Source organism: Amphimedon queenslandica, unplaced genomic scaffold (genome assembly GCF_000090795.2).
Source record: "Amphimedon queenslandica unplaced genomic scaffold, v1.1 AMPQUscaffold_13316, whole genome shotgun sequence".
Lineage (NCBI taxonomy): Eukaryota > Metazoa > Porifera > Demospongiae > Haplosclerida > Niphatidae > Amphimedon > Amphimedon queenslandica.
The window spans coordinates 1-27,218 of NW_003546448.1; the positions used below are offsets into that span (position 1 = coordinate 1).

The window sequence follows — 27,218 nt, forward strand, 5'->3', positions numbered from 1 at the left end:
TTACAAGCCTTTATATATTGAAATAATGCTCATAAACGATAGTTTGAGTGCATATTTTAGTTCTACAATGGATGTCATAGCCTACTTGTTGTGTACATTTCACTCAAGCCACTTTTTTAGCTTAACTCTGTTGAATTAGGCTAACATTTTTTATTGTACTGATAGGTTATTGTTTACTAGTTGTAGTGGGGCTATTATTTAGAGTTTGTGTTAAGTAAAAGAGCTGTTATTTTCTAAATCTTGGTTTTTCAAGCCCCACCTTTCTAGCCAATTTTTCTTTGTAATACTTGACTTAATTGGAACTTTTTCTATATGGTTTTGTAGCTTGAGAATAGGTAGTTGTAGTGGGCCTATTCTCAAAAGGAGTGTATTTTTAGTTTTGGTGCAATTGTGTTGTCAAAATCATCATTTTTAGGTGACAAGAGATGGGAAAGTCATGCATTGGTAGACTGCATATACTAAAAGAAAAGGAAAGTTTCAGCAATTATAATGCATGATAAATGTCAAGTTTTATTGTATTATTGTACATAAAATCACACTTTTATTAGCAATAATAATACTTTTTATCATTGTTTTATTTTTATTCTGAATGAAAACGTAATATGACGTATTTCCGGTGAAACAAGCCTCAGAACATCCGGTCGGGCCGTGTTTCATATCCAGGGGTATATAGTATCTATGGTTAAAGAATGGTTTCAAAAGTATGGTAAGTAACGATACCAAATATTGCGCCATCACTTTAATCTTATTAATAATTATAGGTAGGTATTTGGACATACTTGCTATATTGTGTGACAGCTTCAACGAAGACACAAAATACACTATTGGTAGAAGGCAGGGTAATAAGAGTCACCTTAGTACATTGCAGCTAGTACAGTCAATGAAGGTGTGCATGTTTTGTAAATGCGGCTAGGCAATTTCAGTTTAAATCAGCTTAAACTTTCTACATAGCATAAGGGCATTAAATATCTGTATGAAGAAAAAAATGCTATTTAAAATCCTAGCCCTAGTTCAAACTAATTTTGATAATGATGACATTAATGTCATATGGAGTGTTTGAGTTCTTTTAAGAGAGCCATTTAGTTCATTCCAGCTCTACTTGCCAACTTGTTTTCTGTGTGACGACCATGAGTAATATAGTCTCCCTTAGTGTAGTACCACTCATACTACAAGTATAAAGACCACTGTCAGCCACTTTAGCTGATTTTATTTTGAAGATACTCTGTACAGCTGGACTAGTAGAAGGGCCGCCATGTTGAGTCCTGAATTTAATGTTTTCATAATTGGCAATGATAACATTAGATGGTATCAAGCCACTCCAAGTAATTTTATAATTAATTGGTAGGTATCCAGTGAAAAGACATGATAGTGTGGCATCATTCCCTTCTTCTATGATCACAGTATTAGCTGGTGTTGATACACTACCTATTGTGTCATAGGAAAAAGAAATAATATCATTCAATATTAGCAACCATTTGTTATAAAAGGGTATGGATGAATAGGCACTATAGTCACATTAGCAAGTACTAGCTGTACATCTATGGCAAATTTTCAAGCCAACTTACTATAAATTATCAAATTGATGGTTTTTGAATTTGTGTTGGGTTCTATAGTACCCCATGCTGATTCACCCATTGCTAGATAAGAGGCAGAGCAAGTATAGTTCCCAGCATTAGCAGCACTGATACTTGATAACATCAATATACTGGTCCTAGTGGTATCTGCTACTTTAATCACTCCATTATTAACTCCAGGGCCAGTCCAAGTCCAATTAAAGGTTCCATTATTAACAACTGTGCAGGATAAGTTAAGAGATGACTGTACTGTATCAAGCTGCAGTGTTTCATTAGGAGACTTGAATATAATTGGAACAGCAGAAAAAGGAATAGGTTCTATAGAAATAAGGAGTCATCATGCATGAGCATAATATGCACATTAATGTAGTTACCTTTGTCTGAAAAGAGTCTGATTTCACTAATTGAAGTTTTTGTTGCAAGATCTGATGAAGAGAGAGAAAACCTCAAATCAAAGAAATATATGCCCTCAATAAGTGGCTTTGAATTGAGTATGATCATCGAAAGCATCCTAGTACCATTATCAGACTGGGATACTTTATAATTATTAATGAAGGTCAAGTGAGTAGGATCAACATGAGGATCTGAAGTAAACACTTTTAGACTAGACACTCCACACAATCCATATCCTAAGGATGCATTACTGTAGTAGTATACATCAATGCGAGTCAAGAAATCATTTATAGGTACAGGCCGTGTAAACCCTGAGAGAAATTTAATCCGAAAAGGCCTTTTCCATTCTACAAAGTGATCAGAATTAAAGGCCAATCCTTCATTAGTTACACCATCATGCAGCTTGCAGCCATCACTAATTATGCTTTCATAGCCACAAAAAATATAAGGATCCTTGACTTTAACTGTTGAAGGAGTACTCACTTGGGAGCCTGCTATTTCTACTATAAAACAAACAGCTCATATTAGCTATGATATTCATGATTAAAATTATTATTTACTTTCAAAAGTTTGTAATGAAGATTCTATGAGGAATGACAATAGTAACAATTTGGTCATTGCTGCCTATAAAAAAATAGATAAATAAATAAATAAATAAATAAATAAATAATAATAATATTAATAATATTAATGCAGGATGTTTCTCACCATCTCCTTCAGAGGCTGTCAGTCACACTCTGGTTGCAAAGATGTAATTATAATGTAATTATAATAATAATAATTATTATTAATTTGTTTATTACTGTAACAATGGGATATGGCCAATAAGATTAGTTGTTGATGTTGTTATTAGCTACTTATTTGAATGTCTAGTGGTGTTGTATCAGTTATTGTGATTTTTAAAAGATAACTTGTTCCTCTCTCTGTAATCTGTGACACTGGTGTTTTAATGCTGAATCATTTTCTACCTGTCCTGCCCTCTGTGGACAGGATGATTTAACTTTAAATTTCTCCCATCTCTCTTTTGTCTTGTGTTCAAGTTCTACTTTTTGTTTGTGTTTCTTTTCTTCATTTCCCTTTTTGTGATATGGGTTTCTCCCATTTTTACCACTCTAGCATAATGCCATTATCTTATAAGTTGACAGATTGGCTTAGTTAATGGGTGCATCTTGTGCCAATACAATGAATGCACCCATATGCATCATCCCCCTAACGACACCCCTGGTGTCCTTCATCAAACTTCAGTTAGCACTGTCTTTCATCACATTATTGCAATACTGCAGCAACATTCTGCAACACGGTTATACAGGAGTCACTGACTTTGCATGAAATACCCTATGCTGTGACCAAATGAGGAGAGCTTGACTTGTATATTGCAATCAATATTGAATTTGTAATAAAATCTCTCCAGGGAAAATGAAAAGAGCACACTTATAACAGTCAGGCAGGTCTGCCTCTTGCAGTTTACTGAACTGCGAGAGGCAGACCACTTAACATCAGTCTTAATCAGTCTAATTGATGACTTTGCTGACAAGAAATAATAAGCATAGGCATTATAGCAATGCTATGCTATAACACAATTCAGACCTATAATACTACTACCGCTATACTACTAGTTGGCTACACTATTATACTACTACTACTACCAATGATAACTAATAAATGTAATAATACTGAAATTCACACAATTACAATAATAATGAGAACAAGCAAAAGCCTATACTAAACAAAGTAGGCGGCATGGAAAATTTCCAAAGATGAAATTAAACACCCAAACGTTTGATTGACTTGCATTTCTAATTTTCTATAATTATTCATAATGCTTAAATATCGTGAAATTTAAACTCGACATAGCATGGATTCAAATTAATGACTGAACTGCACCTATGTACCATACTTGGTAGGACTATGACATGTTTGGTGAAATAAGTAATAAAGTAAGATCATTATGACATTTTAACTCATTAGCACTGGCATTCGTTACGACATTCAACTGATTAGCACTGTCTTTCATCACACATTGCATCAACTTCTGCAAGTAATTATTGCATTACGGTATTCACCCACACTCATGATTTGGATGGCAAGATACAGTGTAGCTACATAGGGAAACATGAAACAAGAGGCCTTCGTGGCTTCTAGAGCTTGCCTGAGTGATAATAAATGGTGCATGAAGAATAAAGCCAAGAATGCCTTCAGGTAGTAAGCCTATATAAACCTTGACGCCGGTATAATAGCATGCAATCTTTTGAACTGATAAGCCATAAGAGAAGCTCTTACTCAGTCTTAAATCTACTGCTTGACATCACTGATTGCAAAAGAAGGATAAAGGCTGAAACTCACTGTACATGAGAAGTCACTTGTTATGCCGCAGGCCAGCGGTCACATGAAATTCATGATTTCCATGAAAATTTCAAATACAAATGTGCAGGTCGCTATCATGAGTGTGTTGCTGTATTAAGGCCTTTTCACACTGGCAGAAGTAATGCGCATTAATCGTCTTCACACTAGAGTGGTTTCAAATTGATGCGCATCAATGCGCATCAGTCTCACTTCACCTCCAGAGGTGGATTTATGTGAAGTGATGCGCTTCGATCAACGTAAACCAACGGCAACAATTACAAGAACACAAATGATACATAATTCAGCTGCTAGTGTGAACAAGATCAATGTGCATTATTTTAGCTGCATCAACAAAGCGCATAAAAACTGTGCCAGTGCCACGGTGAAAAGGCCTTTACTCACCGGGTACATGATGATGATACTGGGCAGCTGAACCACAAAGGAAATGTGATGGGAAAAGAGAAGATCAGAAGACTGTAGAGAGCCTGAATCTACTAACTGACAGTGTCTTTGCAGAAGCAAGGCCCTCAAGGTGTGAACATTTCAGATCCCGTTTGCAGGTTGCTTGCTCGTAATCACGTGACCATTGTTAACAGGCTAGCCATAGATAAAGGGCTAACTTGGCTAGCTAGCTCGCGTAGCCAGCCCCTCCCTAAAAATACAGTCCCAAAAATGCAATGAAGTTCTTAATACAAAAATTAGCTAGTGCTACAGCAAGGTTAAAAGTTAAATGCAATGGTCCAGAAAAATTTGTCTCAAAGTAGCTGATTTGCTTTTCAGTCAAGCCCTGTAAATCAGCAGCTGGCTACATTATGTCTGAATTTAAGTCAAAAAAGTCAAAATATGAAACTTGGTTGCGGCAACCTTTCAACCTTGCTGTAGCACTAGCTAATTTTTGTATTAAAAACTTCATTGCATTTTTTGGAACTAGTGATGTAAAACCTTGGAGTTTTCAGCTACAAACCTTTAGCCCCACCCCCTTATTAAGTTGCAGGAAGTATGTTTAGCTGATTATCTCTGTAGTTGTTCAACCAAACTTAGTACTTTTTATAACAAGTAATTGTGCATGCCTACCTACTGATGTCAGACAACTACAGGATAAGACTGCTCAAGTACTTGAAAAAATATTTAATGCCACGTATGGGGAGCCAAAAGGGACAAAAAGCCAAAATTTGAAGCCTAGCCTCCTTACTTCCAAAATTAAAGTCATGTTTAGTAAATTGGAGTCTGATATAATAAATTGGAGTCTGATATAGTAAATTGCAAGCCTCATTTAGTAAATTTGATTCCTATTAAATAAATTAAATCTTATATCATAAATTTGAGTTTTATTAGTTAATTAGAGTCTGTATAGTAAATTGGATTCCTATATAGAAAATTGAAGTCCAATATAATATATTTGACTCCGATATAGTAAACTGAAGTCTGATATACTATAGGAAGTGGATATTGGTCCGGCAGCCGGACGCCTATTTCAGGGCTATTGGTCCGGCAGTCCCTATATAGTATACTGGGGCTTCGTCCCAGTGTACTAATACACGATTTTATATAGAGATATCAAGTATAAATACGACAATCAGCAACGATGACGCAGCAGGGTTGCGGTGGTGTAGTGGAGAGGCTGGTCTCGATTGCACGGATGGGGTCAGCGGTTCGAATCCTGTCGGGACTATTGACTAAAACTATGCTGCAATGTTTGATTTTTTTTCTTTTTTTTAATCACTTTTTTACTTTTTTTTTTAAATAAACACCCTCTCGTACATCTTAGCCTCCGGGGTCGTAGGGTTGGGATTGGGGTTTAGTGTTTAGTTTTTAGAGCACCCTCTCGTACATCTTAGCCTCCGGGGTCGTAGGGTTGGGATTGGGGTTTAGTGTTTAGTTTTTAGAGCACCCTCTCGTACATCTTAGCCTCCGGGGTCGTAGGGTTGGGATTGGGGTTTAGTGTTTAGTTTTTAGAGCATCCTCTCGTACATCTTAGCCTCCGGGGTTGTAGGGTTGGGATTGGGGTTTAGTGTTTAGTTTTTAGAGCACCCTCTTGTACATCTTAGCCTCCGGGATTGTAGCGTTTTGGGATTAGGGTTTCTTGATAAAAAGACTAAGTTCCATTTTGCACTATTGCGCATGCGCACAAGCTGTTTTACGGAGAACAATGGACTGCCAGATCAATAGCCCTGAAGTAGGCGTCCGGCTGCCGGACCAATATCTACTTCCTATACTATATTGGACTCCTATATAATAAATTAGAGTTTGATATAGTAAATTGGACTCCTATATAGCGATATAATATATTGGACTTCGAAATAGCAAATTGAAGTCCGATATAATATATTGGACTCCTATATCACAACCTGCAGAGTCTGATATAATGGAATCGAATACAATGAAGTGGACTCTTCTATAATTAAATGGAGTCCAATATACCTTAAGCCTACTATTATTTGCGTCTATTAATTTTAGCGAAATCAGCAAAAGTCATGTTTAGCGTTACTAATTTTAGCGTTTTTAACCAAATTAACTATAAATAATAACCATTATAATGAATAATAATTATTTTGGCGTCTATTTAATTTAGCGATTTAAAGCTCTCTCGCTAATATCGCTAAATTTAGTAGACGCTAAAAATAGTAGGCTTAAGGTACTAAAAATCTAATATTAATAACTTGGAGGATTAGCCTAGTTATTAAAGAATCTAAAATTGCCACCCACTCATCATTAATAATTATGAATAACAAGCAACTCAAGTGATTAAGTATATCGTGTTAAAGTCAGACAATGTCATTATGAGAAGAAATTATACCATGTTGAAATCAGAAGTAAGAACCGATTTCAGGGCTAAGCAAAACATTTCGTAGTCTCCTATGAAGTGTTGTGGAAAATTTATTTCGCCTGAACAAAGGTGTGTAGATATAGTTCCCATGCTATCGGTTGTAAACTTAATCTTTATTGAGTTCAGCAGGACTGACATCTTGCCCGTAATACTAATAAAAATACAAATTCCATCAAACCTAGAATATAAAGTAGAGTGAAAAAATGGGTAAAAACCATGGAATTGGTTATATCCAAATACCTTCTAAATCACATTCATCAATACATCTCCTCAAATAACTTAAAATAGAGCTCTCCTGTGCAACAAACAATTGCTCATTAGGCAATGCTAGGGCATTGTGAACATTATCAGCAGTGAGATCTCTTGAAAATATAAAAAATGTACAGCTTTATAAAGATGCCGCACAAACTCTCTCTCTCTCTCTCTCTCTCTCTCTCTCTCTCTCTCTCTCTCTCTCTCTCTCTCTCTCTCTCTCGCTCTCTCTCGCTCTCTCTCTCTCTCTCTCTCCTACTAAATGTATGCTCTGCCTTGTTTCTATTGCTCTATATCTCTATTATTTTCTTTCTTCTTCTCTCCCTTTAAGACCTGCAAGTTTATATTTAGCTTTGGATGGAGTTGTTAGAATTGATGTCTGGAGAAACTATATACTTGAAGACTCCTTAGTTGTGTGCAAAAAAGAGGATTTTTCTCCTAAGAAATTGCTTAAGGTCAGCACGTACGTTAATCATGTATCATATTGATTGGTGTTTTAAAGATGGAAAGTGCAAATTTTTTCATGTATGCTTTTTGGCCTCACACACTTTTTGCATAGGCAAGAACTAGGCACTACTTTTTTCTGTCAGTTACTCATTTATGTTATTATTTTGTCACAATGCATAGGTAAGAAAGTTTGCACTTGAACATGCAATTGATTTAGGTGGACCAAAATGAGAATTCTTTCACTTGCTTTCTGCAGAAGCTACTAAGTACTTGATTGGAGATTTTGGTAAATTTTTTTCCACCAACGCTTTGGCTGTTCAGGTATGTATCAATGACCTACACTTGTTTTAGCACATATTGTATGACCCCTGATGAAACGTGATTTCATAGCTGATTTTCATTTTAGAATTAAGTTTTTTTGCACTAGGCCAATACTGCGGCATGTCAGTGACCCAGGGAGGCAATGGGTTTCCGTATTTTCATCACTTGGTATATGAATATTTTGTTACTGGAGCTGTATCGTGTACTATTGATATTGATAGAGATTGTATCCCTTATGGAATTTTGAAGTACATTTTGGATAAAGTAATTAAATAATAATTAAACCTTTATTAATTTATTATTACATTTACAGCTAGATACAGCGGACTCAAAAGACGACATTCAAGCAGTGTTTCATGTTGATGAAGCCACTGAATTTTTATATGCCACTGACTCTCCTAAACCTGTATTAAATCTGGTCTTAGATGACAAGGATAACATCCAATCCATTTTTGTAGCCTATCATTGTTTTCTAAAAGTCAAATCTGAAATGGATCGGTTTATTGAGGGGCTACATGTCACTGGAGTACTTGATTTTGTTCGGAGTCACCCTCTGCATTAAGACACATGTTTGTTTTCATTAAAAAGAAACTGACAGCTGGTTAGGTTTTTTTGCACTTTTTTATTTTTAGTTTTTAGAGGAATTAAAGTCATTATTTAAATTTAAATGTGGCTTAGAAGTTGACTCTCTTGAACCAGTTGCCAGCAACAAAGTTGCTCAATGTTTATAGTATATAGCATATGGCATATATGTACATGATGACCACTGTGAGATGGGGAGTGGTTGTCAGGCTACTCCTCCTCATCACGACGTGTGTGTGTGTGTGTGTGTGTGAGTGTGTGTGTGTGTGTGTGTGTGTGTGTGTGTGCTGTGTATACAAACAGTGACAGTAGTATATAGTGTTGACTGTTTCAACAACTTGTTACTTGTATTGCAGAGAAAGCCATAATAATTCCTGGTAGTTAGAATACAGTGAATATGTCCTCTCAGAGTAAGTTATAGGTATAGTTTACATAAAGTGTACTTACTAAGAACATTTTACCCACAGAGACACCTTATCAAGGACCCGATAGAGTGTTTGGTGATTTTCGTTGCTCAAAGTGCAATCGTACATGGAGCAGTGGTAATTCATGGGCAAACATGGGACAAAATGTTTGAAATGTGACATTATGGTTTACCCCTACCAACAGGTAAGGAAACAACCAGCCCTCTTATGATTGACACACCTCTATGTATATTTATACACAAAGTGTCCTCTTCTCAAAAGAGATAAAGATGAAGAAGACTATTTGTATGATTCTGGTGCTCCCCACCTCTCCCATCTTTGTGAGAAATGCAAGAAGCTTGGATACAACTGCCGGGGAGGATCCCGAGGAGGATTTTCCTATGATTTTGACTATTAATTCAGCTAATTATCATACTAAAAGTTACAAAGACTTTGTTGTGTTTGAGCTAGCAAGAGTGATTTGTATCATGTCTATGTCTATTGTGTACTTTGTATTGAAATGTGTTTTTTTCATTTTGTAAACAAACTGCAAGGTCATTGTGTTGACTTCATGGAAATAAAGTACACATTATGTAGCACAGGGAATGGGACTATCCCTCGGTCTATCCCTTCAATAATACAATAAAGATGGAATGATGGTGCAGTGATTAGAGCCCATCACTTTGTATGCCAACACATTTACTGTGTCATACTATACTACAAGCTGGGACTTCCCCATTGATTGAATGCACCATCTCCTTAACATTGAATTGTGTACAATCATTGAATTGTGTACAATCATTGAATTGTGTACAATCATTGAATTGTGTACAATCATTGTTATTGTTCGTTCACATTAAAATATGCACTAATATGATTTGAGGACAAAAAAACATTTATAATGCACATCACCACAATGGCATGCCATAGTAGTACTAAGAGTATATTCAATAAACATACAATCTAGCTATAACCTTATGTCCTTATAGAGTGTGAATACCAGAAATTTTGTTATTTCTCCAATACAACATGTATAGAAGAAATGTAAGTGTGGACATACAAATATATAAACATCGCATGTGGGTGAAATCAATTATAGGAACGAACTGTGGGCTACGCTCCCAGGTCGTTAAAAATACCATCATGTAAGCTATAACTTTATGCTCTTATAGAGTGTGAATACCAGAAGTAATGTTATAAAATTGCTATTGTTGCTGAGTCATTGCTGACAATTCTTAGGAACTTATTCTAGAAGACTATAGCATATGGCTAACCGAAGACAAATCCTAAGATACAACTGTAAGCTGTGGTAGTAAAATTGTATGAAGAGTACTATCATCTTCCTATTATGTATAGTGACACCTTACCAAGGAAATAAGAGAGTATTTGGTGAATTTGACTGTCACAATTGTGACAATGCCTGGAGTAGTGCTTTCTCTTATGCTGATACATGGCAAATGTGTGAAGTGTGCAATATGGAGATTTATCCTCATCGCCAAGTAATATCTCATATATATCAGCTAATGCTATTGCTTTGACATTTGTAGTATCCACTGCTACGTGGCAAAAATAATTCAAAAAAGCCTCATCAGTCGCATTTGTGTGGAAAATGCCAAGAGCTTGGACATAACTGTAGCAAATATAAATGATATTTGGAGCATTTGACACCACATGTAGTAGAATAATGTGCTTTGTCATCAATTGTAAACATGATTGTGTTTATAATTGTACTTTTGAGTAACACTAAACTGTTTATACAGTAAGACAATCAATTTGAAGAATAAACTGATGAGAGCAAATATGGTAATATATAAGGAGGCGGCTACTGGCAGTGACATTTCAGGAACCACTTCTCTTTTTGTGGTTGGAGTAATAAGAGCTGCAGCCTCACTGAATTATGGCGACATGTGAAAGTAAGGCCAATGCAGTATAGCAGACTAAGGTCTTCTTAGGAAATAAAAAAGAGTTGACTCACAACTACCTTGCTTGCTTATAATACAGGCATTGAAAGGTAGTATGTGCTTGTTATAATTGAAACCGTTAGCTTACTAATTGGAGTTGTCAACACAGATGCTGATTAATAAATTTAATGATATTCATTGCTTTGTTTGATTTATAAAAATAACCCAGTCATGTTTTACTTTGCTAGTTGTGGTAAGAGAGGCAAGCATGTGCATCTTTCGTGCTTTAAAGTGGCTATTTGAAACAGTCCTTTGGGTGGCACTGTATCCTTGGAAAAAGACAGCAACACGTCCAGAAAGTGTGAACTATCACTTTACAAGGCAGTGCAACTACCAATGTGGATTCTGCTTTCACACTGCCAAAACAAGCTTTGTCCTGCCTCTAGATGATGCTAAAAGAGGACTACTGATGCTGAAAGAAGCAGGTAAGCCACTCTCCGGCAAAGTTCCGAGTAGAACTATGGCAGTCACCTGTCACCATTCCCCTGTATTTACCAGCTGCTCCAATCACTTCTAGGGATGTGTAAGATAAACTTTAGTGGCGGAGAGCCTTTCATTCACCAGAAAGGCGAATATGTTGGAGAGCTTGTCAGGTATTGTAAAGAGGAATTGCAGTTGGAGAGTGTGACAATTGTTAGCAATGGTAGCCTCATTAAAGAAGAATGGTTTCAAAAATATGGTAAAGACAACAAATATTGTGCTATCACCTTGATCTTATTAATAATAATTATAGGTAGGTATTTGGACATACTTGCTATATCATGTGACAGCTTCAACGAAGACACTAACTACACTATTGGTAGAAGGCAAGGTAACAAGAGCCACCTTAGTACATTGAAGCCGATCGAAGGATGGTGCAGAGCGTACAGAGTTGCCTTCAAGATTAATACAGTTGTAAATATACACAACTGGGAAGAAGACATGAGCAGCGAAATATTGGAGCTGAATCCTGTCCGTTGGAAGGTTGGTGATAATTGCGTTATGTCATGCATGCATTCCAACCTATTAGAAAGAGCAATTAGTCTGCCCCCACACACATGAAAGTTGTATTTGTGAGATGCATGCTACCAAGAGTACATAATACCTAAAGGTATTACTAGGTATCATTTACTCTTGATGCTACCAAATAAACAATAGCGGACTATATTATCTTGACAATACATGTAATCAGAAGTATATTCTTTAGGTATTTCAGTGTTTACTGATTGGAGGAGAGAATGTTGGACCAGATGCCAAGCGTAATGCCGAGTCCTTTGTGATATTGGACCATCAATTTCAGAGTTTTCTTAAAAGGCATCAAAATGTTAAGCAGTTGGTTCCAGAATCGAATTCCATGATGAGGGATTCCTATCTCATCCTTGATGAATATGTAAGCATTATGAATGTAGATACTACTATTATGCTGTGCTTAGTACTCCTAACATAGTATTATGTGCTACTTTATTATTGATAGATGAGGTTTCTTGATTGTACCAAAGGCCGGAAGGATCCATCAAAGTCGATTCTTGATGTCGGTGTAGCTAATGCTTTGAAATTTAGCGGTTTTGATGAAGCAATGTTTTTGAAAAGAGGAGGAAAGTATACTTGGAGTAAAAGAGACATGAAATTAGAATGGTGAATGTTAAGTGAAGTTTCACTTGTGTTTTAACATTATTGTCATTTATTATGATTATAGTTTTAAACCATGAAAATATAATGTTATTGAAAAGATCTATAATAGTTATTGAAGTTTGAAATTGGATAATAATCAAATCAATTCTAAAATTAGAAGCAGGCGGTGACAATATTCACAATAATAGCGTGGGGAAAATTTAGGGGGGAATCCCTACTTGATACTACCATAGGTATTACGTAAGAAAACAATGTGCCTATTTATAGCGCTCGATCAGCATTTATAAGCGGAGCAATGCACCATGTAAGCTCAGAATGATCTAGATTTCCACTCCAGCACCTTTTGCTCTGCAGATATTGCAATTGCTCAAGTCTAAGAAACAAAGAAAATGCCTGAACGAGGCACATCAGAGGACAAACTTTTAGTGCCGGGAAGATACCTTATCGAATACAAGTGCCTTGGTAAGGATGGTCACACTTGGAGGAGCCTTACAGGAAAATCTGGAAAAAAGAAAAAGAACAATAAAATTTGCCGTAGATGTAATGCTAGAGCCACTGCCTCCTGCAGACCACTTAAAAGAGGAGTAAGTTAAATTTAAAATGATAAAATCATTAATGTTTATATCTATATATGATTTTATTTTAGGATATTCCAGAAGACAAGCGCTTGTGGGGCAAGTTTACATGTACTACATGTGCAAATGAATGGTCCAGTGGGAATGCTTGGAAAGGTTATGCTCAGGAGTGCAAGAAGCCAGGATGCAAGACACCAGTAGTAACATGGGTGCTGAGCTTCCTCATGAGAGGAGGTAGCATTGGTGACAGAGCCCATGAAACACGTTTGTGTGCTAAATGTGATGAAGTTGGAGACTGTCGCAAATGGAGGAAATGAAACTCAATCAGAATATAATTTATCAATATACAGAGTTATGTAGCACATTTTTACAAGTCATGCTAATTGATGTAGTACATATGTAAAATGAATTTTTCCATATTAATTCAATGTACTTTGTAATTATTTTGAAATTATTTGCATCCTATGACCAATTCAATTTCCAGTCAAGCAAATCGAAAATGGCATCATTAAATATCGAATAATAACTTAAGAGCAGTTCCTGATCATCAGAGCTCATGTGATGCTGTGGAAGAAACGGTTTTACACCTTTGTTGTATACATGGGATGTAATCTCATACAAGGAGTCAGTACTCAGTGGTTTTAATCCAACGAAATCCAGCACTTGCTTTAAAATGAAAGCAGGTCTCCAAAACATCTCTTCACTGTTAATAATTAGAATATTTTCCTTGGGAAAGTTGCATAGCCAGTTCATTACAAAAACATAATACAGACCTTCGTACAGGATATTCTGACAGCACTCAAATAAACAGAGTAACTTGTTCCATTCCGAAGCACGATGAGGATAAACTTTATCACTAGCGCCAAGGTGCTTGTTTAATAATTTTATATCGTGCAACAGTTGATCGTGTATCGAGGAGGAATTTGAATGTAGTTTGTATGCCCTACCAACCACACGCATCATAAAGTTTGACACATACCGCTGGACTGGGTGACGTAATAATATAATTACTTTTGTGTCTCTTCCTCCACAAGTTTTAAGTATCCTAAAAGGAGCTTTGCAATGCAACAGATTATCAACACTAGCATCACCACTCATCTTCTTCTTTGGAAATAAATTCAAATACGAGTTAAGCGAGATTTTACCGTATCTCTGAGCAAAATAAAACGTCTCTCCCACCCATTTAGTATTATTCGTGCCAATGCCTCTAAAGTCAGGGTGCATCGATAGATACTGATAAAGGGAAGTGGTCCCTCCTTTCTTTGTGCCAATGATAAATACTTTAGGGCACTTGCTGGTCTTGCCTTTACCGTGACGATATGAATTAGCTTTAGCTGACATCATGAGTGATCCTTCTGGACAACGATGTCTCAAATTAAGTTTTAAATTGGCTCCGTATCGCGTCAGTGTTTCATCAGTGAAGTGGCCTTTCGTTGTAGCATATTGAAGAACAGTGCCATGTGTCTTGTAAGGTCCTTCATTCTTTAAGGAACTCCCTTCATCATTAAACTGAGAATTTAACTTATCGTCGTGTAGATAAAAAGTGAAAGTAGTGATGATCATAATTGCTGCAAACAAGCTTAGAGTGATTAAAAAGAGTCTTCTACGAGCCATCCTAGAGTTAATATCTCTTACATACACGGTAGACATGACTATTGCTGGTTGTACAAATTACATAAAAGGTTTTTCATTACATGACAGTGGCCATCTTTATTTAAGTAGGAGTGGTTTGAGGAGGAGCATAAGAATAGGTGGCCGTGGGTTGCTACTATATTGGAGTAGTGGCAGGGGTGTGTGGGAGTATTACATATCCTGCTTTGGCTGAGAGAGAAAAAGAGATGGGGTCACTTTCTCCAATCCGTTACCTGGTCCCCCTCCTCATTTTGTGTACTATAGTCGCTGGATACGATGAAGCAAACTGTGAGAAAAGATCAAACAAGCTGTACTACACCTCTATATGTGACCTCCCTCTTGGTGGTGAGCTGCATTGCAAAATACAGGAGTAACACAATTTTAATTTTATTAAGAATAATAATAGTTATTGATTATTGGTAATTTATGCATATTTATCTAATATGTGCTATTGTATTTAAATTTTTTTATAATAGCTTCCCTTGATGAATATGACAATGAGACGACTGTTTCGTTAAATCTGACAAAATGTGATAAAGGTGCTGGTGATCAAAAAGGCAGTGGTGTATTTTATGGGATTATGGTCTCACTTTTGGCTGCTCTTTCTTTTGGAAGCATGTTTGTGCCAACAAAAAGGTTCAATACAGGCAAGAACTGAGTAATTACTATTACTATTATCCACTCTTGTTATTACCAATTCTACTCAAAACAACTTTTAGTTTCTTATCAAAATGTTTCATAGCTTTCATTGTAAATATAATGCATTGTTATGGCCTCATCCATCATGCCCTTATATAATCTATCATTACACTTGTTAGGTGATGGGATGTACTTTCAATGGATGATGGGTATTGGTGCTTGGCTGGTTGGGCTAATGATTAACATATTCATACTCAAGCAGCCCCCATTCTTCTCCTTGAGCATGGTATCTGGTGTACTCTGGGCTACTGGTAATATATTCGCTGTACCATCATTCTCTCTCATTGGCATTGGGATCGGTCAGACTATGCAGGGCAATATCAATATGATTGGAGGATGGATCAGTGGAAGGTAATTAAAGTACCGTCAGACTTATCTGTAATTCATCACCTAAGCAGTGCATAATGTGCACAATAGCAAGGAATGCTGTCTGTCATGTGCTTGAACATGTGATGCCTGACTATGTAATGCTAGCTAGAAATCTAGCACTATTAACATTGATTCTCACATTAGGTTTATACTCTGTTCTCACATTGGTAATCATATTGCTAACACTGTTGGTGTTGTATTGGTCATTATTGGGTAAGCCATGCATCTGGTCCTGATTACATTCATTCTCATGAATAATTTTATTTTCAGTACAATATTGCTCTCACTGGTTAAAAGTGACGGTAAGAAAAAGTCCAGGAAGCAACTTTGTTCTTGTATAAAATGGAGTGGAGAAAGGAAGCCATTGCTTCAAGTAAGTTGCTTCTCCATTCACCTCCTCCTTAGTCTCTGTCTCACAGGACGGTGGTATGTCATATGTGTCAGGTGATGTCAATACTGATAAAGAGAATGACGTAAAAAACGAGGAGAAAGGGGACAGTGCTGTCACACAGCATCAAGAAAATGAGCCCAATAACTTTTTAAAGAAATATCAATCAAAGTTAATTGGAAAAGTCATGTAAGTTTAGAAACTACATCGTTATTATTATTGCATCATTTAATTTATTAGTGGACTGTCATTGGCATCCTTTTCTGGTCTCTTTCTTGCCTTCCAATTTCTACCAGTTGAGTTTCTGAGACGCTGTCAGCATGAAGCATTCTCATGCAAAGGTTAGCCTATTATTATTATTATTATTATTATTATTATTATTATTATTATTATTATTATTATTATTATTATTGTATTATTATGTACTCTTACTATAGAGCTGGACTATGCGTTTGGTTTATTTACTGGTATATTGTTGACTAGTACATTCTGGTTCGTACTCTATTGTTTCTGTCTTAAATTGAAACCAAAGATCAATCCAAAGCTAACTGTACCAGCACTGTTTAGTGGAGTCCTATTTGGCATAGGAAATGGTAACAAAAAAATTAATATTTTAATAACATGTTTAAAGGAGAAACTTAAATGTTTATTGTTTTAATTTTAGCTGCCTGGCTTCTGTCTAACGAATTTGTTGGTTTACCAATATCATTCCCCATTATAACAGCAGTTAGTATTACTAATTATAACTGGGCCCTGTACATTATTGTCTTTTTTTCAGGGAGCAAGTATGGTCAGTTGTGTATGGGGAATAGTTGTATTCAGAGAAATAACAGTGAGTTTATGTTGTGAGTCTTTTAGAGTTTTAAAACAGCATTAGATGTGACTATAATTTGACATTATGTCTATATAATGCATGACATGAAGGAATAACAATTCTGCTTTGTTTGAAGCAACATTCAAATTCATTTGGTTGTACAATTTCATGTTCTTTTTATATAGGGTTGGAAAAACTTAGGTTTTTTCCTCTTCTCGTTCTTTTTTATTTTATCCGGTATTATAACAGTTGGGATCTCTTTCAGAGGATGATGTAACAATAAACTTGAAAGAGTGACTGTTATAATCTGTTCTTATTATCATTGTCCAGTCATTCTATGTTTCGCACACCAGTTTGTCCTAATTATTTATTCTATTTTTAATCTACATAATAAAGAAATTAAAATTGAAGAGAGTTGCTGAACTGTAGCTTGTAAAATAGAGAAAACAACTTTCAAAGAAATAATTAATAATAAGAGTGGGATTGACAAAAGTAACACAGAGAGCTGGCTCCTCGTCCAATTCTCATTATAAAAACAAGTATTATTGATCTATCTATTAAACTAGTGATCTACAAAATAAAATCTAAACGTGTTTCTGGCAAAATAAAATATAGTTGTATTTCCACGCATTCTTGATTGTATCAGCATTGGCCACAGTAAGGCTGTCCCAATTTAGCAAAGAACTTGGAGCCTTCAAGTGTTCGCTTGCAACCCTGAGGGAGAGAGAGAGAGAACAAAAGAAAGAAGCAGACAAAAAGAGTGTGAGATAAATTACAAGATAGTGTTTGAAGTAGTTTCTCTTACCCCACAAACGAAACACTGAGGGTGCCAATTGCGATCTAAAGCTTCAACCCAGAGCTCATTAGCACCGATTGTCTGACCACAGCCACTACAAGATACTCCGTATGCTTCAGTAAAGCAATTCTGAGTGGAGAATAATGTTAGAGGGAAGACAAGGGAGACTCACTGAGCAGAAGAGCATCCCGTTCTCCATGTTGAAGCCATCTTGCTGAGAAAGGTTGCAAGAGCACCTTGAACAACGAAAGCATTCTTGATGATAATATCTGTTGGTAGCATTCACCATTGGCTGTAAGAATAAGCAATAATAGTATAATTTATATTTAACAAGTAGGGTCAGTCTTTACCCCAACTATAGCCTTCCTACAGAGAGAGCAAATCTGAGCAACTTGCTTCTCGTAGCAGTTGTTACAGAATATCTTCTCTTCTTCAAACACAAAAGTGCCGCCGCTCAACTGGCAGTGACAGCGATAGCATACAAAGTGTTCAGGATGCCAGACTTTGTTCATTGCCGATGAGTAAGAACCTCTGAAGATAAAACACAATATCAATGATACACACCTCACTGCATGGAAATACACGATATAAACAATCACATTTTTACAGAGCAACACAACATCACAATAATAACTAAAATACATTGTAGGTAATGATGCATTACATTAACACAGAGCTTGAATATGACACATTGCTGCATTAAAGAAGCTCTCTCTCTATTAACACTAACCTTATTGGCTCATGGCAAGCTTCACAGACTCCTTGACGTGAAGTAACTTTTGCTTGAGTTGGTGACTGTTGCTGTGGAGCTGGTGTAGGGACAGCTATTAAGAGAAAGAATAAAGGGCTGATTAACCACACACTACACATGAGCGTACACATACCACCAGAAACTGGAGGAGGACCAGGTCTCTTGACAGGAGGGGGAGCTGGCTTTGCTACTGGAGGGGATCCCTTTGGACCAGCATTTGATGCAACTTTCATTGAAGTGGTTGTGAAATTAGTAGGAGTAGCAGTTGGTGCTATGAAGAGAGAGAAACATTAGATGGACATATATATATAATTATACTGTTAAAGGAGTCCTGTACTTACGAGGTGGTCTCTGTGTTGATTTCCTTGTATTACCATCCTCAATAGTCATGTGCTTCATTGGTTGAGTAGGAGGAGTCACAACAGGACTAGGACTACAGTAATAATAATAATAATAATAATAATGATAATAATAATAATAATAATAATGATAATAATAATAATAATAATAATAATGATAATAATAATAATTGGGCAAAGCTCTTAGTGATGAAGTGCGTCTGTATAGATGAATCAACTGTAGAGTAGTCTGACTATCATTAAAGTTACATGTAAGTAACCAAATAACCTGATCTTTATGATGACGATCGCGTGGCTAGGCAATACGTTTTACATTCTTCTAGTAATTGTGTGAAGTGCGTCTGTATAGACCGACTGAACGTAGGGTCGTCTAACAATTATTAAAGTTAAATAACTTAATCTTTATGATGATCGCGTGGCTAGTAATAACTCCCACTATGCCCTCCCTCCATTATAAGCTCTACCTCAGTGCTGAAGGACTTTCTGATGTGATCTTCTTAAAAGTAGGCGACTGAAATATCGGATCATTTTCACTGGAACTATCAACAAAAGCTATACAAAAATAATGATTATATTTAAAAAACAATAACAAAGATTATAATGATTACTTGGTTTTGGTGGGGTTGTCTGTATCGGCTGAGGTGGCTGCACACGTTGTACAGGCTTTGCAGGAGAAGGTTTTGTAGGAGTGATAGTGGGCGTGGTCTTAACCGGTGTAGTGTTTTTAGGAGGCGTGACAGTTCCTGTAGGTGCCGGTGGGGGAGGGGGCCTGGGACGACTCCCTTGAGATTGTGTGGGTTGTGAAGTGGGTGTGGTTTGGGGAGCAGCAGTAGCAGCAGCAGGAGCATAAGCAGATCTTTGTGGTGCCTCACTAATAAAATGATAGGAATTTCATATAATCAATGATGCTTAAAGAATTAATAAAGATTCATTGCTCTTTTACTTTCGATGTTTATCATCTACGAACATCATCAAATTATGGCTATCAAAACATGTTTTAAGCCATAACTTAATTGAATAGGTAATTCATAATAACATCATAATATAAATTAAATTCCATAAATAATAATTGATTTACTTTGATAAAAGGAGACTGAGACTAGTACCAGTAGTTCTGATCAACTGCTGTGCTTCATGATGTGTCACACCTTGTGTCTCAATATCATTAATCTCTAATATGTAATCCTGCTCACACACACCTGCCTGCTTAGCTTTACCATTAGGATTTAACTGAGAGAGAGAGAAAGAGGGGGAGAGAGAAAGAGAAAGAGGGGGAGAGACAGAGAGAAAGAGGGGAAGAGACAGAGAAAGAGGGGGAGAGACAGAGATACAGTGATTATTTTAAAGGGTAGTATGACAAATATTCAGTAACGTGCGATTGCTGTGTTGTGGCTTGTAAGAGAGATTAAGGAAAGAACAATAACAACATGTATGTTTCCTTTCTTGAATAGGAAATGCTATCAAAACTACATTATTCATGTTTCTGATACACATGGATAATAATAATCATAAAAACGATTATAAACTATCATAGTAGCTTGTAGCCAATAATTACAAATAGCTGTCTAGCCTAGTTCTTATTAAACAAAATTTTCACTAAAAAGTGTTAAAATGGCCAACAAACATGTTGACAAATTAAAGCAAAAATGATCAAATTAATTAATACTATACAAGGACACATCTGGATCTTCAAATGACCAATTACAATACATGTTTCTTCATAAATAGTAAATCAAGCCGGTATCGCATTTAACTATGTTTATTAATGACGCCTAATGAAGTAGTAAAGAAACAAAATAAGAGAAAGCATACCTCAGATATTATTACCATATAAGGCAAAATATCTGTGTGCACTTGTCAGTATGCATTGGGAATTATAATGTACATATGTAACATGAGTGTGTGTGTGTGTTTGTGAGTGGGTATTCATAATGTGAGTTTGCATTGACTAATAACATTCTCTGAGTATACAGCTGTTTCCCATGACAATAGCAATGGAAACACAGCATTATTACTATACCTGAACTATAAAACATGACATAGTACAAGAATTAATAATTAAAGGAATTAAATACATGTATAGTATGCTTGTAATACATGTCACTCCTCTCATTTGTGGATTGTTCCTATGTAATCACTAGCTGATTGGCAGCGGATTGGCTCTCATTGATGTAGCAACAGGAATAGACAAACCAATCGAAATTTAATTCAAAACACACTCACTCACAAAAATGACACAATCTATATATATATTATACATATACAACTACTGCATTGAAATTGTGTACATGTGAACAATGTACATATACATAAATAAATTAATGTATTTATCCTTATTCATCATATAAAGTAGGAGGATTTGTTTGTTTATCATTTCACTGTTGTGGTCTGTTTTAAATACCTTGGATACTTGCAGATGAGATCCAAAATCCTTGCCTCCAGCGAGAGTAAAACCCCAAGGACCACCGCCGGAGAGAGTTATCTTCCTAGCCATAGTACAGCACAGGTCCAAGGACTCACTGATAAGACACTAATTGACTGCAGCAGAGACTCTTAAGAATGTGTTGTTGGCGAGGTTGTTGGTTGTTATCGTATACACCAGATAGCCAGAAATGGACGATTGTAAATGTAGGTGTGGTCAATATGGGCTGGATCCATGGATCGCCATCACGTGATGCACATTAGAATATACGATGTTTTACTATTTTCAGTAAATAAAATTACTTATCCACGTGGTAAAGTGATGGAGAGTCTGAGGATAAACAGAGCTTATGCTGAAGCTTATGAGAAGAGGAAGAAAGCTGAAGAGCTCAGTAGATGTAAACTTATCACAATAGAGTTTTCTTTATTTTTAAAAATTTTATTAGTAAAGGATAAGTATGGGAGTGATGCTGAGCTGGAGTCAAGCAGTAGCTCTGAAGATGAAGATGACAATGCTATGGTAAGATGTACATAACATTGGGGGATTTTTATTTAATATGACAATTATTAATCACCGTATAATTTACTATTGTTTATTGGTATTAAAAAGACGGATATAAGATAGAAATAATATAAATTGTCTATTGATTTTATTGTTAGGGGATTACTAGTAGGAATAGGAAGGACTTTTTAAAGATTTTATCCCTCGTAAAAGATAAAGACCCACGAATATACGACAAGGAGGTTGAACTGTTAAAAGAAGGTGATTAGTTATTTATTTGTTGATATTCCAGTCATTATATAAACTGTAGAATCTGCTGACAGCTCTCCTGAAGATAGTGATTTAAAGACTACCTCCTCCAAGCCCACTTATCTGAGAGATTACGAGAGGGAGAGAGTACTCAAGTCGGCCAGAGGAGTACAGAGTGATAGTGAGGAAGAGGAGGAGTCCCCCTCGTCCAACTTATCAAAGGACAAGTTGCTTTATAATGAGGAGCAGCACACATTAAAGAAGGAGTGAGTTAATAGTGTGATATCTGGGAGGGGCCCCATGTGCCTAACACTAATTTGCCTCTCGCCCCTTTCTGATGCACATATCCATCAAAAAATTATAAAAATGAAAAATTCTCTTATGACAAATTATTTGTACTTGCTTTAGAATGAAGTTTTTTATTTTGTTTCGGTAATATATAGTTTGCTTGCAGCTGCTTCATCAGAAGATACAGACAATTTGCTTACTGTTAGAGTCAAATCAAAAGAGGAAAAGGTAAAACAATCACACAATATATAAGTAATTTAGTACTGGTATGATTACATGTAATGTGTGATTTATTTATATGCTCTAGGAGGAAGAAGAAGAAGACTACATAAAATGGCTGAAAGGCCAAGAGGTTGAGCTAGGAACTGATGAAGCAAAAGACATGAAGACACTACAAAACTATTGGAACAATCCTGACATAGACCCAGGGGAGGCCTTCCTCCGGGACTATATACTTAATAGTATGTGGGTGGATAAGGATCGGATCAGGTTAGTGGGTGTAGTCTTTGTATTAATGGGTGGAGTCTTGTTAATAGAGTACCGACTTTTGACGAAGTTGTCGAAGAAGATGAAGTGTTGGTGTCTGAAGTAAGGTCGTCTTTATTTTTGATGGTTTTCATAATCTTGTTTTTTGATCCTGTATTTGTAGGACGAAGAAGAGTTAGATGAACAAGATGATTTTGAGAAGACGTATAACTTCAGATTTGAAGAACCAGGTGGTAGCAATGTAAGCCCACAAATGCTGATATTATAGTTATATCAGAAAATTGCTAATTTTTGGGCTATTAGTTTATTTTTCAGACACCCACACAAACATTAATTTTGGTTTCATTGCATTTGTCGTACTGTTACTTGTATTTTGTAGATTGTGAGTTATCCTCGAAGCATTCCAAATTCTGTACGGGCAAAGAACGAAAAAAGGATTGAGAAGAGAAAAGCAAGAGAAGATAGGAAGCAGCTGGTGTGTTGGTTTTATTTGGTGTTTTGTGTTAGAATGATTTCTTTTGTAATGTTCTGTACAACCGTACATGTATTATGGTTCATAAAGGTGTTCTATCTGTAGGAGAAGCAGCAAAAGCAAGAAGAATTGAAGAGGCTTAAGAACCTGAAGAGACAAGAGATTCTTGCTAAACTAGACAAACTAAAAGGTAGTGGCTTGTTTGTTTAATGGATCATTATGTATTTTTGTCAAACAGAATTAACGGGTAATCCAAGCGTTGGTTTTACTGAGGAAGATATTGATGGGGACTTTGATCCTTCGAAATACGATGAAATAATGCAGAAGGTCTTCAACAATGAATATTACAATGATCCTGCTGGAGGAGAAGATGTGGAAAAACCAGTTTTCAGTGATAGTGAAGAAGGTACAGATTGTGCTATGAATTGTTATTGTATTTCGGTCATTCGGTGATTAATTTTTTGCTATTAACACGTTTGTAAGTAATTTGATGTATTTATACTATTTTTTTTGTCACAGAAGAGAATTGGGATGAATGGATACCCCCAGAGAATGATGATCATGATGATGGTCCGCATTGTGAGGATCCTGACTTTAATGTATGTTAAACAAGCTCTGTACTGGTAAATCATTACTCACATATGATTAGATGGATGCCGATTTTCCTCAAGAAGAGGTCAAAATGTCGAAAAGGAAAAGGAAACGTGGCTCAATGTTCTCTCGTGCCCTCAAGAAAAAGAAGCCTCAGTTTGAGCCGGAAGAGAAGTCTTTTGAGGAATATTTTGACGAATATTACAAACTAGATTACGAGGATGTTATTGGGGATTTGCCATGTCGGTTTCACTATAGAACTGTTGAGCCCAATGATTACGGATTGACTACCGAAGAGGTGTGGGATAACTATAGTTACCTTAACACAATGAGTCTCACTGATAAATATTTATGATAGATACTGACTTGTGAAGACAAGGAGCTTAATAAGTGGGCATCTCTCAAGAAGCTAGTGAAATATAGGTAAGAATGAATGGGTAGACTTTGTACTTATGCAAGTATGACCTTGTTATAAATTTTGATCTGGCAATGACAGCTACATGTATTACTATAGGTGTGATGATTTGTGGTAGTATAGGTGTATAGTAAATATTGGACATACTACTGGCCAAATTGAGTCTTTATTAGTAACTTATTAGTGGATGTTAGTACGAGTTTTTGCTTATGCTTGTAGAACTAAGGAAGAGGAGAAGAGTGAAATTAAGAAATATCGTAAGAAGGCAGCCAACATTCAAAGAAAGGAACAGATTCTAATCAGCTTGAAAGAGTTAGTTTGTGAAAGATATGATTTGTTTATAATTGAGTCTAGTTCTGTAGAGGAAGGGAAGGTGAAGAAAAAGAAGCAGAGAGATAAGAAAAGTGAAGAGCCTCAGCCTGATGTACAAAACCCTAAGAAAAAGAAAAAGAAGAAAAGAAAGAACACACTGGCATCTCTTAGTGAGAATAGACTGGCAGCCTATGGACTTACACTTGATGCTAAAAAGAGAACAAAAAAATGAATCTTTTTTCCACAATATTATAACATTTTCTAAGAAAATTATAATAAAAATAAGCACATGCAGAACTAATTATGAATTAGTAATAATTTATGCTGCTATGCAACTATTTTTATTTTATAGGTACGTATCCTTTTTTGGAGATTTTCTTGTCCAGAGCCTTTACTATTGTAGCGATAAGCAATGGGACACCAATGATAGCAATGACCACCAGCCAAACATTAAAGAGAAGAATGAAATGGATGTTTGCAAATACGATGAAAGCTCCTGTGAGAATTAACATCAAATTACTTCCAATGAGATGAGCTTTGCTTACGAGCTCAAGGAAGACACAGAACAGAGTTACTAGTAGAAATAGATCAAAGAGAATAGCAAACACTACAAAAGGAGGATTGCACAAAGGATAGTATATCTTTGCTTTTAGTGTCCCACCGGTTCTCCTCCTAATAACGTCTTGTTTTATCGTTGGGTATGATACAGTTTTTAAGAACTCTTCAAGACTTATCTTGTCGTCTTTGAAAACTTCGCTCGAGATATCTGGTATTTGACAGCATTCCATCATATCGATGAAGATTTGTAGCAATAACTGTTGAAACCAATAGTAGTTGATGATAAAGAACAAGATTATGCTCAGTATGGAAGCAGTCCATCCACAGAAAACGATAATCCATAGATTAGCCGAGACGTTGTCGTGACTCATACACAATCCTACAGATAGCAATATAAGACTAACGACTACTGACTCTTCTATAACATGAAAGAACAGCCTCAAGAAGAAGATGGTGTACAAGTTAATTCCATTCCTGTCTCCACTGATGAGTGCTAGTCCCCTCAGTTTCAGTAATGCTACCAGGACCATTACTGACCTTAATATGTGTATTGAGAGCATGTATGTTGACAATACTACCAGGAGTCCTATTGTGAACACATTAAGCTCGGTTGGGGTGCTGCTGGTAAAGAGCTCAAAGATACACGTAACTAGTAAAGGATACATGAGAATTTCAGCACAGAGTAAGCGAAGGAACTCATACCACCTGCCATAGTAATCAGAGTATTGGCAACGACACTGAAAACTTGCATTGGCTTCCATGTTTTTGTCACATGTTTTCAATTTCGATCCATATAAGAGGTATCCATCTATGACTATGAAGAAGAACGCAAGAATTGATGAAATGATGCTTAAAGCAGCAAACCCATCTGATGGTTTTTCGTGAATATTGACAAATGAGAGGATCATGAGAGCAAGTAAGGTTAATACATTGGCTATGAACCATGGTGTCTTTAGCTTTGGCAGGATAGGCAGCAAGTGTAGCTGGAATAACTTGCATCCGTAGTTTTGACCTTTCTTCAAGTCGTTTGAACATTGGGGAAGTTTAAAGGTAGAGCCTAATGGCATCAGTGGTGATGATGGCGTCTGCTCTTCTCCTCCTTCTTCTTTGCTCCTTTTTGTTTTGACTTGATCAACCATAGTTCTAAGTGATGCCACTATCTGCTTCTTTGCTTTTGGCTCTATTCTATTGATACAAATAATAATATGATGACATACTACTGCAGTGCTAATGAATTGGCATGATGAAGTTTCTTTTGTTAATGAGTACAATTGCACATACAATACAGCTTACCTGACACTTGAAATTTTCTTTTCCTATATTAGACAAGCATGATAATAGTAAGTTCATCTTTTAGTGCATTAAACTTCACCTACCAAAGCAAATTGAGAGAGTCCAGACTTCTTTGAGGCTGACCTCTTCCCAAAATATATAGTTTTCCCCTTTTTCTCTTCTTCCCCATCAATTTTATGTTCTATAATTATCATTATGAAGAAGGCAATTCATAAATTAAAACATGCACTATCTATACCTTCCAGTATGATAATAGACATTGAAGTTCTCTTGGCCTCAGATAAAACATGTCTTGATACTTTAGAAGTAACATTTCCTCTCTTTGGTGAGGGTGTAGCTTGCTTCTCATCCTCATCAGATGAAGAAGTGATATGCAACTCTTGTACCTCTGATTCTGAGTCTTCTTCCATTGTTCCTATAACAGTGTAGCCAGTGAGCATCAAGTAGATGGAAGGGGAGGAGTAGGATATCCACAATAATATAGAACTGATGTAGTAATAATGACTGACTGCCAAGAGTAGTTGAGTATTGTG

General features: G+C 36.2%; 9 protein-coding genes and 3 long non-coding RNA genes across 17 annotated transcripts; 8 read left to right on the forward strand and 4 right to left on the reverse strand.

The window, feature by feature from the left end:
* Positions 1-607: 607 nt before the first annotated feature.
* On the forward strand, positions 608-1,090 carry LOC109583257 (uncharacterized). Its single transcript, XR_002185423.1, has 2 exons — positions 608-706; positions 762-1,090. It is a non-coding gene; the product is annotated as an uncharacterized LOC109583257 (long non-coding RNA).
* Positions 971-4,886, reverse strand: LOC100637799 (uncharacterized). Of its 2 annotated transcripts, none has more exons than XM_003387772.3 (5): positions 4,713-4,886; positions 2,528-2,591; positions 1,949-2,470; positions 1,566-1,892; positions 971-1,425 (listed from the first exon to the last, which is right to left on the reverse strand). In XM_003387772.3, exons 1-5 carry the CDS (start codon positions 4,719-4,721, stop codon positions 1,085-1,087), a joined length of 1,263 nt encoding a protein of 420 aa, XP_003387820.1. In that variant the 5' UTR covers positions 4,722-4,886; the 3' UTR covers positions 971-1,084. The 2 variants fall into 2 exon arrangements, with proteins under 2 accessions (XP_003387820.1, XP_019854067.1); XM_019998508.1 differs by lacking the exon at positions 4,713-4,886 and adding an exon at positions 2,676-4,517.
* A 2,032-nt stretch (positions 4,887-6,918) lies between these two features.
* LOC109583258 (uncharacterized) lies at positions 6,919-9,001 on the forward strand. 4 transcript variants are annotated; one of them, XR_002185426.1, is made up of 5 exons: positions 6,919-7,517; positions 7,721-7,844; positions 8,017-8,157; positions 8,264-8,421; positions 8,471-9,001. It is a non-coding gene; the product is annotated as an uncharacterized LOC109583258 (long non-coding RNA). The 4 variants fall into 4 exon arrangements; XR_002185428.1 differs by lacking the exon at positions 6,919-7,517 and having other exon boundaries at positions 7,604-7,844; positions 8,471-8,563; positions 8,616-9,001; XR_002185425.1 differs by lacking the exon at positions 6,919-7,517 and having other exon boundaries at positions 7,604-7,844.
* Positions 9,002-9,212: 211 nt separating this feature from the next.
* Positions 9,213-9,728, forward strand: LOC109583259 (uncharacterized). Its single transcript, XR_002185429.1, has 2 exons — positions 9,213-9,348; positions 9,409-9,728. It is a non-coding gene; the product is annotated as an uncharacterized LOC109583259 (long non-coding RNA).
* Positions 9,729-10,350: 622 nt separating this feature from the next.
* Positions 10,351-10,915, forward strand: LOC109583251 (zinc finger CCHC domain-containing protein 24-like). The gene is made up of 3 exons (XM_019998497.1): positions 10,351-10,442; positions 10,500-10,642; positions 10,691-10,915. Exons 1-3 carry the CDS (start codon positions 10,409-10,411, stop codon positions 10,790-10,792), a joined length of 279 nt encoding a protein of 92 aa, XP_019854056.1. The 5' UTR covers positions 10,351-10,408; the 3' UTR covers positions 10,793-10,915.
* Positions 10,916-10,968: 53 nt separating this feature from the next.
* On the forward strand, positions 10,969-12,848 carry LOC100638647 (radical S-adenosyl methionine domain-containing protein 2-like). Its single transcript, XM_003387779.3, has 6 exons — positions 10,969-11,056; positions 11,293-11,529; positions 11,622-11,783; positions 11,838-12,067; positions 12,291-12,473; positions 12,558-12,848. Exons 1-6 carry the CDS (start codon positions 11,041-11,043, stop codon positions 12,720-12,722), a joined length of 993 nt encoding a protein of 330 aa, XP_003387827.2. The 5' UTR covers positions 10,969-11,040; the 3' UTR covers positions 12,723-12,848.
* A 159-nt stretch (positions 12,849-13,007) lies between these two features.
* Positions 13,008-13,767, forward strand: LOC109583250 (uncharacterized). The gene is made up of 2 exons (XM_019998496.1): positions 13,008-13,299; positions 13,362-13,767. The coding sequence occupies exons 1-2, from the start codon at positions 13,105-13,107 to the stop codon at positions 13,605-13,607; spliced, it is 441 nt and encodes a 146-aa protein (XP_019854055.1). The 5' UTR covers positions 13,008-13,104; the 3' UTR covers positions 13,608-13,767.
* LOC105313345 (heparan sulfate glucosamine 3-O-sulfotransferase 2-like) lies at positions 13,753-14,940 on the reverse strand. The gene has a single exon (XM_011406693.1). The coding sequence runs from the start codon at positions 14,938-14,940 to the stop codon at positions 13,753-13,755; it is 1,188 nt and encodes a 395-aa protein (XP_011404995.1).
* Positions 14,941-15,054: 114 nt separating this feature from the next.
* Positions 15,055-17,602, forward strand: LOC105313346 (transmembrane protein 144-like). Its single transcript, XM_011406694.2, has 11 exons — positions 15,055-15,267; positions 15,399-15,569; positions 15,741-15,972; positions 16,135-16,203; positions 16,261-16,363; positions 16,410-16,567; positions 16,619-16,719; positions 16,816-16,971; positions 17,043-17,104; positions 17,157-17,210; positions 17,378-17,602. The coding sequence occupies exons 1-11, from the start codon at positions 15,129-15,131 to the stop codon at positions 17,462-17,464; spliced, it is 1,332 nt and encodes a 443-aa protein (XP_011404996.1). The 5' UTR covers positions 15,055-15,128; the 3' UTR covers positions 17,465-17,602.
* Positions 17,603-17,622: 20 nt separating this feature from the next.
* LOC100638775 (LIM domain-binding protein 3-like) lies at positions 17,623-21,712 on the reverse strand. The gene is made up of 11 exons (XM_019998492.1): positions 21,500-21,712; positions 20,177-20,328; positions 19,707-19,969; positions 19,563-19,650; positions 19,081-19,172; positions 18,873-19,010; positions 18,719-18,812; positions 18,339-18,519; positions 18,161-18,280; positions 17,998-18,117; positions 17,623-17,906 (listed from the first exon to the last, which is right to left on the reverse strand). Exons 1-11 carry the CDS (start codon positions 21,590-21,592, stop codon positions 17,835-17,837), a joined length of 1,413 nt encoding a protein of 470 aa, XP_019854051.1. The 5' UTR covers positions 21,593-21,712; the 3' UTR covers positions 17,623-17,834.
* Positions 21,713-21,739: 27 nt separating this feature from the next.
* Positions 21,740-25,119, forward strand: LOC100638904 (protein KRI1 homolog). Of its 2 annotated transcripts, XM_019998490.1 has the most exons (16): positions 21,740-21,917; positions 21,966-22,039; positions 22,180-22,282; positions 22,332-22,536; positions 22,714-22,786; positions 22,866-23,047; positions 23,095-23,146; positions 23,208-23,285; positions 23,424-23,519; positions 23,622-23,706; positions 23,755-23,922; positions 24,036-24,115; positions 24,166-24,405; positions 24,466-24,530; positions 24,742-24,834; positions 24,877-25,119. In XM_019998490.1, exons 1-16 carry the CDS (start codon positions 21,755-21,757, stop codon positions 25,064-25,066), a joined length of 1,947 nt encoding a protein of 648 aa, XP_019854049.1. In that variant the 5' UTR covers positions 21,740-21,754; the 3' UTR covers positions 25,067-25,119. The 2 variants fall into 2 exon arrangements, with proteins under 2 accessions (XP_019854049.1, XP_019854050.1); XM_019998491.1 differs by lacking the exons at positions 24,742-24,834; positions 24,877-25,119 and adding an exon at positions 24,622-24,735.
* LOC109583248 (uncharacterized) lies at positions 25,105-27,204 on the reverse strand. The gene is made up of 4 exons (XM_019998494.1): positions 26,924-27,204; positions 26,769-26,866; positions 26,686-26,708; positions 25,105-26,577 (listed from the first exon to the last, which is right to left on the reverse strand). Exons 1-4 carry the CDS (start codon positions 27,123-27,125, stop codon positions 25,176-25,178), a joined length of 1,725 nt encoding a protein of 574 aa, XP_019854053.1. The 5' UTR covers positions 27,126-27,204; the 3' UTR covers positions 25,105-25,175.
* Positions 27,205-27,218: the final 14 nt, after the last annotated feature.

Excerpts from the sequence above, each read along its gene's own strand:
- LOC109583250 (XM_019998496.1), top strand. The coding sequence starts at position 13,105 with ATGCCTGAACGAGGCACATCAGAGGACAAACTTTTAGTGCCGGGAAGA. Across the intron at positions 13,300-13,361 it reads GCAGACCACTTAAAAGAGGA|GATATTCCAGAAGACAAGCG; the intron begins GTAAGTTAAATT and ends ATTTTATTTTAG.
- LOC105313346 (XM_011406694.2), top strand. The coding sequence starts at position 15,129 with ATGGGGTCACTTTCTCCAATCCGTTACCTGGTCCCCCTCCTCATTTTG. Across the intron at positions 15,973-16,134 it reads GGAGGATGGATCAGTGGAAG|GTTTATACTCTGTTCTCACA; the intron begins GTAATTAAAGTA and ends TTCTCACATTAG. Across the intron at positions 16,204-16,260 it reads GTTGTATTGGTCATTATTGG|TACAATATTGCTCTCACTGG; the intron begins GTAAGCCATGCA and ends TTTTATTTTCAG.
- LOC100638647 (XM_003387779.3), top strand. Across the intron at positions 11,530-11,621 it reads ACTGATGCTGAAAGAAGCAG|GGATGTGTAAGATAAACTTT; the intron begins GTAAGCCACTCT and ends AATCACTTCTAG. Across the intron at positions 12,474-12,557 it reads ATCTCATCCTTGATGAATAT|ATGAGGTTTCTTGATTGTAC; the intron begins GTAAGCATTATG and ends TATTATTGATAG.
- LOC109583248 (XM_019998494.1), bottom strand. The coding sequence starts at position 27,125 with ATGCTCACTGGCTACACTGTTATAGGAACAATGGAAGAAGACTCAGAA. Across the intron at positions 26,709-26,768 it reads GACTCTCTCAATTTGCTTTG|GAAAAGAAAATTTCAAGTGT; the intron begins GTAGGTGAAGTT and ends TGTCTAATATAG. Across the intron at positions 26,578-26,685 it reads AAGAAAATTTCAAGTGTCAG|AATAGAGCCAAAAGCAAAGA; the intron begins GTAAGCTGTATT and ends TTGTATCAATAG.
- LOC100638904 (XM_019998490.1), top strand. The coding sequence starts at position 21,755 with ATGGATCGCCATCACGTGATGCACATTAGAATATACGATGTTTTACTA. Across the intron at positions 23,520-23,621 it reads GAGAAGATAGGAAGCAGCTG|GAGAAGCAGCAAAAGCAAGA; the intron begins GTGTGTTGGTTT and ends TTCTATCTGTAG. Across the intron at positions 24,531-24,741 it reads AAGAAGCTAGTGAAATATAG|AACTAAGGAAGAGGAGAAGA; the intron begins GTAAGAATGAAT and ends TTATGCTTGTAG.
- LOC109583251 (XM_019998497.1), top strand. The coding sequence starts at position 10,409 with ATGGCTAACCGAAGACAAATCCTAAGATACAACT. Across the intron at positions 10,443-10,499 it reads ACAAATCCTAAGATACAACT|TGACACCTTACCAAGGAAAT; the intron begins GTAAGCTGTGGT and ends TATTATGTATAG. Across the intron at positions 10,643-10,690 it reads AGATTTATCCTCATCGCCAA|TATCCACTGCTACGTGGCAA; the intron begins GTAATATCTCAT and ends TGACATTTGTAG.
- LOC105313345 (XM_011406693.1), bottom strand. The coding sequence starts at position 14,940 with ATGTCTACCGTGTATGTAAGAGATATTAACTCTAGGATGGCTCGTAGA.
- LOC100638775 (XM_019998492.1), bottom strand. The coding sequence starts at position 21,592 with ATGGCTAGGAAGATAACTCTCTCCGGCGGTGGTCCTTGGGGTTTTACT. Across the intron at positions 19,651-19,706 it reads GACAACCCCACCAAAACCAA|CTTTTGTTGATAGTTCCAGT; the intron begins GTAATCATTATA and ends ATTTTTGTATAG. Across the intron at positions 19,173-19,562 it reads GAAAGTCCTTCAGCACTGAG|TCCTAGTCCTGTTGTGACTC; the intron begins GTAGAGCTTATA and ends TTATTACTGTAG.
- LOC100637799 (XM_003387772.3), bottom strand. Across the intron at positions 2,471-2,527 it reads TTCATTACAAACTTTTGAAA|TAGAAATAGCAGGCTCCCAA; the intron begins GTAAATAATAAT and ends TTTGTTTTATAG. Across the intron at positions 1,426-1,565 it reads CATCAATTTGATAATTTATA|GTAGTGTATCAACACCAGCT; the intron begins GTAAGTTGGCTT and ends ATGACACAATAG.